At 42.1% G+C, this 12,583-nt stretch overlaps 1 protein-coding gene across 1 annotated transcript; it reads right to left on the bottom strand.

The window, feature by feature from the left end:
* Nucleotides 1-564: 564 nt before the first annotated feature.
* On the bottom strand, nucleotides 565-2,670 carry MELLADRAFT_40741 (uncharacterized protein; the record flags this gene model as incomplete). The annotated part of the gene is made up of 6 exons (XM_007417975.1): nucleotides 565-732; nucleotides 809-1,232; nucleotides 1,321-1,592; nucleotides 1,708-1,833; nucleotides 2,066-2,224; nucleotides 2,365-2,670. The coding sequence occupies 6 exons, from the start codon at nucleotides 2,668-2,670 to the stop codon at nucleotides 565-567; spliced, it is 1,455 nt and encodes a 484-aa protein (XP_007418037.1).
* Between the last annotated feature and the right edge of the window lie 9,913 nt (nucleotides 2,671-12,583).

Here is a 12,583-nt window from a genome sequence, read left to right as displayed (position 1 = left end):
GTAGGCTATTGCATGATTGAGTTCTGTGGTCCAACATAATCTGCAAAAGCTTTGTTGCCTTTTGCCAATTTTTTGTTACCCTAGCACATAAGCATGGAAGGGTATTACCCATGATCCCATGATCCCGTACTAGTTATAAGTGTACTGATCTAGATCTGGCATTGTTTACCTTTGTTACCAGACTAAAAACCCTGTCACAACTGTCACAAATGCACAATTCCCACTTGATGTTGTCAACAGCTCCTGACTCAAGGCACAGGAGATAAAATGATGCTGCTACTAGTTGCCATATGGGTGCTTGCATAGTTTAATGGACCTATTTGTACAACATTGGCAGCATAAAAAGTGAAGACCCATTAATTGGAAGAATATGTAAATTATTGATGATAGGTTTCAAAATATCAACACCGTGAAAGTAGTTTCTATTAAATGAGAATGAGTACAACACATGAAAATCTAAAGCCTGGAGGTGAGTTCAGCTGCAAAAGATAATGAACATATTTGAGGATATTGACCAAGAGGCCAACAGGCTTGGCATGATTTTCTTCAGCTTTTATATGAGCTTTATAGGAGTAAGCGGCCCTTTCTTTCAGTCTCGATCCCACCAAAGCCAGACTTTTCGAGATCAAATACAGTTTGAGTCCTGAGAACGGTTCGGATTACTCGACCATCCATTTGCATACCGAGGTAGGGTGATATCTTGTTCTTGAAATGGACCTCATTGGTGGTCACCTATTTGAAAAATAAGCAATATATCATTGTCCATTAAGACCTTAGCATGAAGTAGCAGCGAGCAAAAGGGATCTACCTCAAAACTTGAATTGGGATCAAAGATGCAAAGGTCACATTCGGCTCCAACTTCAATCTTACCCTTCAGGTGATCTATTTTGACCTGCTTCGCTGGACGTTCACAAAACCACTTCAGGATCCAACCTGGCAAGTTTTCAATCTTTCGCCTTTGGCCTTCAGTCCAGATAAGGCTGATCCCTAGACCGAGTCCCCCAATTCCACCCCAGGCTTCCATGAGCGTTCGGTTTTCCTTTAAGTCTATCGTACATGGTGAATGGTCAGAGACAATGTAATCGATCTCATCCGCCAAAAGCCCCTGCCAAAGTTTATCTTGGTTGGTCAAGGTGCGAATTGGCGGGCAGCACTTGAACTCCGCTCGACCATCTGGGATGGCTACATCAGAGAGAGTTAAATAATGAAGACAGGTCTGTGTGCGCAAAATTCTCAGAACATTGGATCAGAGGCTACGTATATTGGGGAAGTTGGAGGAGACAAAATCACGACATGGGGATATGACTCGCCTCCACAGACAATTTGAGACCTGAGCTCCTAGCTGAAACAATGATCGGTAGCGCTTCTGCCGCACTGAGATGAACGATGTGAGTTTTCAACTTAGGAAATTTCTTGGTCAGGTCGACTACGAGTGATATAGCCTCTGTCTCGAACTGAGATGGTCTTGAATCCAAGAAAGTTGAATAAAGATTGAAGTGATTTGCGTTGGTCGGATGATCATTATTGGATCGGGCGTGAAGTGAGGCTGGGCAATCTAACTCTGCATGGAAAAGCAGAAGGGATTCCACCTCCTAAATTTTGTCAAATCTTCCAAATCACATCAGAGTTGTTTTCTAAGGATGATCTTCGGAAAACTCAAGGTTACGGATGACATCACAGGAGAAGATGTGAAACATGTGACCAGACCTGTAGTTTTGGCATCGCTTTGAGTAGATCGTCCGCAGTCACACACGGGAATTCCTCAACGCCTGAATCGATTAAAAAGCACTTGAAACCCCTCATACCAGCCTCGACGAGGGGTAGCAAATCATTCTACAAGAGATGAGTAGCGAATAAAGTTGTATATTGACAAACATCAGGATTGAGATGACACATGATCGGTTTAATCGTACACCTGCCATTCCAGGCCACTGAACGCTGGTTCATGATAGCAAGACAAGACCCGGACATTAACCAATTTCTGGAAAAAGAGACCGGATCTCGAGAGCTATGTGAAGGGAATCATGTCTGATAAATTCGATAAAATGGAAGGCCGGTGGCGTACTTCATTTCCAGGGATCACACCGCCCCAAAACCCTACATCAACTCTACACTGATTGATCGCTGCCTCGAGTTTCTTATTGAGATTTTCTACTGTAGTGGTTGGAGGAATCGAGTTTAAGGGCATATCGATCAATGTTGTGACTCCCCCTGAGGCTGCCGCCTATTGATTGAATTCAATGAACCATGGTTGAGTAAGGTTTGACGGAGTTTACAGGAAGTTGAATCAGTTTGGATTTACATTGGCCTCAAACTGCACTCAGATTGAACAGTTCAATAGTGAATCATCGGGCCACAACGCACATCAGTCCCTGTTGCAAAACCTTCCCATGCGGTGCGGCCAGGTTCATTGAGATGCACATGAGCATCGATCAAACCCGGGAATAGCAAGCATCCCGAAGGGATTGAAACGTATTGGTAGCTGGTCAAGTCATAGGCTGATTCCGGACGGAACTCCTTGATCACTGCGGTGATCAAGCCGGTGGTGATAGAAGCCTCGATGGTGACAGGTTGGGGGGTCGAGAGAGAGCTTCCTGAGGGACCTGGACTAGGCAACAAGGCCAAATGTGCAGCGATGGCGATTTTATCTACCTTAGGATTGGTGGACATTTTGGTCTAGAAGGCAGAAAACAAACCAAGGAAATAAGATGTGAGTGCGGTCCTATTTAATGAGTTTTTTATCGTAATCCTGTTTCTTGCACATAATATGTACTTATGTAATCTGAATTAAGTGAGATGTACTTGAAGGTGGGGCAGCTTGAAGTTTATTGTCGTTTGTGTCGTTGTATGAGAGCTTGATCATCCTCACGGAACATACAATCTCGGTTCGGTCCCGAGGATAATATCAATCGGCTTCTAATCTGAAAGTATAAGAACAGATAAGACTGTTTGTCTTTCTTCATCGCTTTTTATATCCTATAGGAATGCCTTTAAAACCTCGTATGCAATCGAGTACATATCATCAGGTTAAGTTGTACTTAAACGCAAATTTGTCACAAACTGACTGCGCAAAAAAGGGACCGACCTTATATCATCATGTGCATAATCTGATTTGGAGCATAAAGTTGGGGTACATCATACTGCGGGATACCTATTTGGCAAAACTCGACGGTGACCGTACGACCTCTTCAACCATGGGGTATGTTACCATTGTGGAGAGGGATGGGAGTAGACATGGCAGAATACGGTCAAACAGCTGGTTTAAAATGGGAATCTTTAGCTACCCATGGGTGCATCAGCCATTGTTCCCAAGGATAAAATGATTATGAAGTTTGATATGATAGTCGGTGGAATGTGCTTTGGAAGGAAAGTGGCATAGGAGCAATTATCAACCGCATGTCTTTGGTGTATCTTGACTGCTGCTTTTGAATTTTTTAACGCATCCTTATCATGTCTCAAACCCTTGGCGGAAGAATGTGCTGGCAGAGCTTGGAGTAAGAGGTCATGTAAAAGGAAAGGCAATATCAAGGAGTGTGTCTAGAGCTTGAAGTGTGAGATATTCATGGACCAGAATGAAAGAAAACAGGTCAAGCAGGACAATAACATACATACAAGGCATGAGGAAAGATTCAAGGGAGTTAAAATGCTGAGATCTGGATGGTTGAAAGCCTACTCATGGCGAGTCTAGAAAATCACAGCTGGTCACACAGTAGTACAAGCCAAAACATGTGTCACTGATTGTGAACACTTTTTGCATTCAACTCTTGATTATTGATCAAAGATACAAGCATCTATCCATCTACGCTTCTTGAGGTGTCTTGTTGGAAAGATAAGTCGATGAAAGCAAGATGTGTATGGTGATCTGTATTCTCTTATCTCAAAGGTGTAACTTACAAGGCAAGTGGAGTTTAAGGGCACATTTGGTGATAGTCAAATTTTGAAATGTCCATTTGGTACCTAGTAATGTCATACCTTTTCATAAGTTATTGTGGTACCCATAAGTAGCTTATCTTGTGTATCATAAGATGGACCAAGTAGTCCATAACTACCTGTTTGATAAGCTACTTATTTGACCCAAAATTGAGCAAGTTACAGTCAATTTCATAAAGGTTGAAATCGAGGCGTTTTCAAAATCGAGAGGTGGGCCGTGCGCCACCTGTGACAGGTATCGAATATGCATGTAAAAATGATGATCTGGACAGCATAGCCAAGGTAGATTCATAGAGAGCTTTGGCGCAGCTGGATGAATGCCTCGTACATGGGCTCAACCGTACTGCACGGACACACATTTTTGGGTTCGAGCCCCAGTTGTTTTTATAAGTCATCACACTTTTTAACATGTTTTTCCTGTTTGATTTGCTCATTGTGATCAACTAAAAGAACGGAGAAACTGCGCTGGTTTGGTTTGCTTGCATCTGCTGCCATTGTCGCTTCTGGACAAAAACAATGCCAAAAAAAGTATCACAGCGAGTCGAACACGGCAATCACCAACAAATCTGCACGAAGCAATCATGGCTTCGAACCGCTGCGCCACCAGACAATAAATGATTTGGGGTTGTTAAAGGTTCTGACACTGTATGTTATTTGATCTCGCAGTTAATTTTGATACCTGTCACAGGTTGCGCACGGACCACCTCATGATTTTGAAAACGCCTCGATTTCAACCTTTATGAAATTGACTGTACATCTTTTCTCAAAAACATACAAGTGCTCCGAAACAAAAACAATTGGAGCTGTTTGTTCTATCATGAATGGTCAAAGCCAAAGAGATCCTGTCAATAACAAAAGGTTATGATGCATAAGGAGTGGTCTTAATTCTAATCAATCCACCCAAAAAAAGACAACAAACTCAAATCAAAGCAAAAGTCAGTCTAGTGAGAGATGATAACAAAGAGATTAAGAGAGAAAAAAGATTCCACGTGTGTTCCGAGCAAGAGCTGTTCTTGCATGACAGGAAGTTGTATTGACTTTTGAAGTGTTTTTACGGTCAAAACAAGGCATGGGAGGATGGTAGTGGATGGAGGTGTGTGGTGAAGGAGGACCAGTCAGTTGAGATTGAAGCAAAGTTTCTCAAACACAGCCAAAAAGTCCGAATTGGGAAACCCAGATTTGTTCTGGGTTTCTAGTTTGTATCCCATAATTCTGAAGAGAATAATGAACAAAACAAAGCTCAATTGGATTCCCCCTGTGAGGCTGTTGAAGATCAAGTCTTATTCCACCTTCAGGCTGCAGCATTGACCAACAATAAGTTCCCTAATTGAAAGCCAGCCATGGGAATCTTCTTGATAAAGAAATGTGAACAGTTTCTGACATGGTGATCCAGATGAAAGCAGCTCATCTTTCAAGAGATGAAGATTCTGCTTCTTTTTTCATTAACCTTGATGAAGATGAAAACTGGGTATGGATCAAGCAAAAATTAGACAAAACACAAAACGAATACTTGTCATGTAAGATATCATCTCACTATCACTAATCCTTTTTGTCTTATCCGTCATCCTCTTCATCTTTTTTTTGTTTAGTCTAGTCTACTGTTTATTTGATTTCAACTCTTCAAATCCAATTACTTTGTCCAAGATGAAAAAATTCAAAAACATATTATTCTACCTTCAACTTCACTTTGAAAGCTGAACCAAAACAGTCATCTCATTTAGTTATCACTTTGTTTTTATCACCAATCTCAAAAAAATTATAATACAAATTTTACTGCACTTACAAAATCAATTGTTTATCTTCTGATAATTAATGAATTGAAATATGTTTTTTTTTGTCCCTATTAATGACGGCCTTGAGCAACATCTTCTCCCCACATATGCTCAGCCATAGGCATCCAATCACAATTTGTGTTTTTTCTATCTGCTACAGTTGCAGCTTCAGATTGTTCAAAATCTGTGAATGTGACTCCATTGGATTCACACACAACTGGCGCATGGGACTGACCAAGAACCTTTCTGATTACCATTTTCCGTGATTCCTCACTCTTGAACCTAACTTGTGCTCTAAACCTCAGTACTCCTGAACGCGGGTTTATGACTTTTTACTTGTGGTATGTATAAAGCATAATTGTCTTGTCTTCAAGTAGTTGCATAGAACCTGTGCCCTGAAATTTCAAAATGATAATCCTTTTTCTGTGGCAAACTAGAACCATGATCAGTAGTCATGTAAAGGTTCACTTGCCATTGCCTTGTGACATTGAGAAAAGCCTTGCCCCAACAGAGTCAAATCTGAATGATGTGGAGGAGTCAGAATCAGAAGACTTGACATCCAAAAGTGAATCGGCTGACGCAACCTTGAGCAAAGAAAGTGTTCCAAATGATCCGCTCCCTTTATGGGAGTAGGAAATCTTCACAGTCCCAGTAGAGGACTCTCTTTGGCCTGCGCTGGTCCCATGCTGGATGAATATCAAGGAGTGGGAAGAGCTGATGCAAGAGGCACACCTGGAGAGATGCATACCATATATTAGTGACGGCTTCAAGCATGGGTTCTGTCTAGGAATCCCAAAACACACCGTCAAGACCTGCCATGGTATACTACACAAAATCATAAATCAGCCCTGAAGGCCAAGAAACAGATTGAATGTACCTTAGCAAAAGATATTGAAGCAGGGTGGATAGCCGGACCTTTCACCCATGAACAGTTACAGAAAGAATTTGGTCTCTTCCGCTCCAATCCAATGGGGAGCACTGTGAATGGTGACGGCTCAGTATGGGCAATCAATGGTTTGTTGTTTCCAAAAAGAGATCCCAGAATTCTTTTGGTCAATTTGTTTGTCAATAAACACAATCATGGAATGCAGTGGGACAACATAAACCATGTGGCTAGATTCTTCAGGAGGTTCTCAGGTAGATGGCTTGTAGCCATCTTTGATTTGAAAAGACTATACCATCAGCTCTTGGTACACCCTTACCAACACTGCTTTGTTCTGGGGCACAGCCAGTTTAGGTGAACTACTTACGGACAATCCAAAGAGATTGATGCCAAGGTGGGATGATTTAGTCTGGGTGGAGGATAGATCCTATGTGAAGATGGCCATCCACAATGCAACAACAGCTAGGCCGGGCAAAACACATTGGATTTACCTAAATAGGCAGGATCCCCTGCTCAATCCCGTTTCAATGCTAGAGTCATGGTTCATGTTTAAACTAAGAAAATGTAGAGACAAAAATTTCTCCTATTCAGAAAATGGAAGGAAGCATCATTTGGGGAAGGTAGAAACCATAAATTAATTCAGAAAAATTTGGAAGACAAAATGTTCAAAAAAGAAACAGCTCCTTCACAGACACTTGTTCAGGATTGGTGGTGCATTGCCCCGGTGGAACCTGGTATCAGATAAGGAAGAACTAAAACAATCTTGATGTTGGTCTTTGGATACTTACATGATTTACCTGCTTAAATTGTTGGTGAAAGAACTGAAATCAACGGTACAGCTACTGAATTGTTTGAAATGGGTGTAATCCAAGTGACTCAAGGTCTTGCAAGCGGCTCAAAAGGCTGTCATGAGTGTGGATTTTGGTCCACCCCTACTGAGAGAGGATCAAGTCCAGATTTGGGTGCCAATTTGTATGAACTAGTGTGCTTCTTTTGTAGTGATTGTCAGCCTGAGCCCACCAACACCCCAAGGGTTCCCCGAGCCCCAAAACCTTGGGGTGCGGGTTCGGTCACCTTTTTTGGGACACCAGTACATTGGGCGGCCCGTAGGGTTTGGGGGCGGGGGTGCCTAGTCCTCAAACCCCCAATCTTATCCGGGGGACCCCCGGCTTCCTGTGGGTTTTAGGCATTTGGGATAGGGGTTGGGGGGCTTTTGGAAGCCGGGTTTCAATTGCTTTGGGTAGGGTTCGGGCGCGGGGGGGCCTACTGAGTATTGGTTTGGGGTGCAGGTAGGCCATTACCCATGTTTTTGGGTCGGGGCTCAGGCTGAAGTGATTGGCAGAGGAAGATCCACAGTTGTTTGTCATGCGGCTCTTGTTTCTTCTTGTTAGCTCTGGATAATCTCTTGGAAAATTGTTTTCCCACCATTTGATTCATACGGGTGTTTACCTGTGCAGTTTCCCATACAGTGGTTGTTGGAAGGGTATCTCACAGAGGGCCAAGTGATGGGGTCTTCTCTAGGCTCACGGCTCAGTCCTCCGTGAGTTAAGGGGAAGAGAAGACCTACATTGGGTCTCCTTGTTCTCAACCTGGCGGGGCACATCATTTTGGTGGTAGACATCTACCATCAAGACCCCCACACCATCCCAGTAAGAAAACACCCTTAAGATAGAAAAATTAATAGAATCTTTTTATTGGAGTGGTTATAGGGATCCCTGGTTAGGATCTTCAGATGTCAGTAACAATGTGCCAATCTTAACAACCTAAGCTGAGTTCGCCAAGTAAGCATTAGGACTCAACTGCTAAACCCCCTAATAACAAACCCCTACAGTTATAGTAGTGGATGGCTGGAGTGTGCTACTGTGGTTGCTGATTTGATTGATTTCCAAATTGTCTTTGTTATTGAAGTATTCATTCAACTTGTCTTCATTGTTGATGTTATCATCCAACTTGTCTTCATTATTGAAGTTGTCATCTTTGACTTACAATTGGTGAATTGGTATAGAGAAGATGAAGCAATTGATTAGTACAATCTCCTTATCTAATCTTGATGAACGTACATAGATCATCCTCACGGGGCAGGCCTCCATCACTTTCCACCTTGATTTCTGTTGAGACTCCAAAATCAATAATGGAACCATGTTGAGAAGGTTATCTAGATTGTGAAGGTAAGATTGAATTTGGAACGGTGTGGTGATCAATTTATGGGATCAATCAAAGAAAATTAATCATAGGTTGTTTACCAAGTTATTAGAAAATTTCAGCTTAAATTAAAACTCAAAATTGATGAATTTGATCAATAGAAGATCTTTTAGGCTTATTAAAGGAAAAACATAAGAAAAACTCGAAAATATAGGTATACAGACTTGGAAATGGTTTTTAGGGTAGTAATATTAGGTTTAAGTGTTTTGTGAGATTAGAATATGAAAGAAAAGCATTGTATTAGTCAGTAACAAATTTGATCTTGATTGTTTATAAGGAGGAATAGAAGTTATCAAGAAACAGCACTTTTTTGAAGTTGATAAACAAAGGTTTTACAGGTAGTTTACATATGTAATGGTAGTGTTGGTAATATTTGAGGGTGCCAAGAGGATTTTCCGGGATTCTGAAGGTCATATATGATGATTTAACATTACAGGAGCAAGAGAGTAGGAGCAATAGCTGTGTAAAGTGGTGAAAATGGGTGAATTTTGTCAAAAATGGAGGTTTTCAGCTCATTACATATGTCAAATGACGTCAGAATTGGATGCTAAATGGCCCATTCAATGCAGAACAGTGCATTCCATAATGTACAAACTTAAATTATTAGTAACAGAGGTGTGTGAAGAAGGTTATAAGAGAAATAAGAAATTGGTGTGAACTTTGAATTTTAGGGCACGTTTGGTACGACTTACAAAAGTTCGTACCTTTTTAAAGGTACAAAATTTCTGACCCCGGAAAGTCGTTTTTTGGTATAAGTTGACTTTTAACAAAAAGTCAACTTAAAAGTACATAAAAGTTGTAATTCATTTGGCAGTCAAAAGCAAAAAAGCTTGTTGACCGTTTGAAATCCAACTTAATTTTTTAATCCATCCATCTCCTCAGTCATCACGACTATCAAAACATCACACTTTTACATCAGCACACATGTCTGACAACGCCCGAACCAATCCGACCCGATAAGACATATCAGAGCCTTTTCATGTCGTATCGGGACACCGATATATGTGAACCCACTCCCAATACGACATGCAATTTTTTTTCTCAGGTAACTCGGCTCGCATCGCTAAAGCGATACGAGCCGATACGATATGGCGGCAAAAAATAGGTTAACAAAAATTTTTAATTGATAATAGATTTTTTTTTGTATTGTAATACAATCACTTAAATATGATTAGTATTTACAACTTGTGATCTTAATTCTTCTTGTTACCGCCTTGTCTCGTCAAGTATTTTTCAATTAATTCGGCTGCTTCACCAAACTCTTCTGGTGGAGGCACCCCCGCTTTGATCCACTCCCGACAGCCTACAGCCCTTTCCATCGTACTTGAGTTAAGGCCACCACGATCCGGCTGGCAGACATCGGCTGCCAATGAAAACGTCCTTTCAACGGGACATGTCGTACCGGAGCAAGCAAGATAATCTTTTGCAAGTGCTGCAACTAACGGGAACCACTTCTCGTTCTCCTATCACGACCAATCACCCATGCTTAAGTGACTAGAAGAGAGCCAACTAGAATAAAATGAAACACTCACCTGCCACCACTTTAGGATACACCCGTCCTTATAGGGATATTTTGCGCCGAGATACAGCTCTAGTTCATCCGAGCGATTGATTGATTCAGTTGCGTCCAAAGGTCCAAATAGATTGTCGTCATCTGCATCGTTGATAGTTTGATCTGCATTCTGTGACGTTGCTGTCACTGAAGACTGAGTGATTTCAATTTCAGTATTGGATGATACAATTCGTTCTTGAAAGGCTTTGTCCAACATCGCTCGAATTCGAGGGACCTCAAAAGGGTAATATTGCTCGAAAAACTTCAAACGCTTGCTTGGATTCAGAACTGTAGCCATGACAAGAGTGTCACAGCCAAGAGCCTCCTTATGATACACTGCAAGCTTCTTGAGCATCACGCCAATCATCTTGTGTAAGCTTTGATATTGGGTTTCTTCTTCCATCTTCTGTAACACTCGCTCCATTCAACGATACTCAGAAAGGACACGAGCTCCAGTTGGACTGTCTCCCTCCATCATGAGAGTAGATGAGAGAAAGATCTGCAAACATGAAAGATATCATTAATAGAGAGAACAAATTGTAAGTTAATTGAGGTCGTGACTACTTACTTCGAGAACACCATTGGCAGCCCTTACAGCAGCCCATTCGCTCTGGGTGATAGTCATCTCATCAAACAGATGACTATCTGCACTTCCGAGCATCTGAGTCACGGTCTGCAAAAAATAAAGATATAAAGATTGTTCAGAAGAACTAAAAGATTTAGTTTATGATTGAATTCAGTAATTCACATACCTCCTGTGCGTCACAAACCTTTTGGCGAGACTGGACAGCAGCGTTCCAACGGATCCCGTACCCTGCTGTGATTGAACCTTGACCTTCCCTTCGGGCTTTGAAAAGAGCTCGCAGTGCAGCACTTGAACATACCCGACGTGCGAAAAGATCAACCTATAAATGGATAAAATAGTAAATGAGCTTTTTGTGTATAATTGCAAAGATATATATATCACAAGATACGTACTTTGTTGATTCCTTGTACAACTAAATCAGGTTTCCATCGACTGGTCTGAATGCCAGAGTCGGCTTCGAATTCGGGCTCAGAATCGGTGTCGCCATCACAATCCCCGCCGATGTCTTCACCGTCTTCTAGGTGATCGGCCACTTCGGTATTGGTAGGGTCGTCAGGAAAGTTGGCCGAGTCATCAAGTGCCAACGACGGGACTGGAATTTCGCGTCCAGGAGTGGTAGTGGGCTTTGTATGTCCTGGATCTATGTCAATACTCCTCAGACCGGCTTTGACTACAAGCGCAAGCTTGTGTGCGTAGCACCGCACATGGTTGGCCTTCGCATTCCAGTCCACAGGATCATCACTGTCTTTAAAAATACGCGACATTTCGGTCGCCATGGTATTGTTATTAGCTCCAGAATCCGTTGTCTGCGCAAGCATGTGGATAAAGTTAAAAAAATAAGTATTAAGACATAATCACCAGAAAGAAATAAATGAAAAGAGGGAAAGCCACTTATTTTTTTGTGTAGGCCGTGTCGAACAAGGAACCGAGCCAGTGGACGAGCAAGCAGAACTCCATAGTGGTTCCATGTCACTAGTTTGAGGGTGAGGTGTCGGACCTGGTATTTCCAATCGTTATCAACGTATGATACACTGGCTCCGATGAATGCATGACGCCGTCCCTTGGTGGTCCACCCATTGTGCATGAGACAAAACGCACTGCCATTGTCCTGTAGTATATAGATTCAGAAACCAGGAACGATGGAACAGAAAGAGAAGAAACAGTTAAATGAAAAGAACCAACGTACGATGATACAGCTCAACAGGTTTTTTTGTAGTCCCATGTATAAGCGCTGAGCAGCTTGGGCTGCCCAGGTTGCAGAGTAGATCGTCGCGAGTGGGTTTGAAAACCAGATGGCAGCACGAAGAATAGTGTCCTTGAATCTTGCCCAGGGAAGCGCATGACGGAGAACCCAAATGACAAGCATGAGGTTCAGGTTTTTGACTCCAAAAGGCTGCTTGACCACAAAGCGATCTAAGGTGTTGCTGGAGTCCTGTTGAGCCTTCTGTTGCTCAGACCAAGATGGATCGAGCTTGAATCCTTTCTTGATGGCAACATGTCGTTTTGAACAAACTGGTCGGGTTTCGGCTCCATCGCGATGATCGTACAAAGTTTGATACGTATTCGGGGGTTTGGCGAAAGATTTGGCACAAAAGCGACACTTATAATATCGTAATACCCCGCTGCCTATCTGATGTACCATTTATGAATGTTAATTT

This window comes from Melampsora larici-populina (genome assembly GCF_000204055.1).
Source record: "Melampsora larici-populina 98AG31 unplaced genomic scaffold MELLAscaffold_82, whole genome shotgun sequence".
In the NCBI taxonomy this organism is placed as follows: Eukaryota; Fungi; Basidiomycota; class Pucciniomycetes; order Pucciniales; family Melampsoraceae; genus Melampsora; species Melampsora laricis-populina.
Note: the sequence above shows the minus strand (reverse complement) of the source record. Positions and strands in the feature narration are given on the sequence as shown.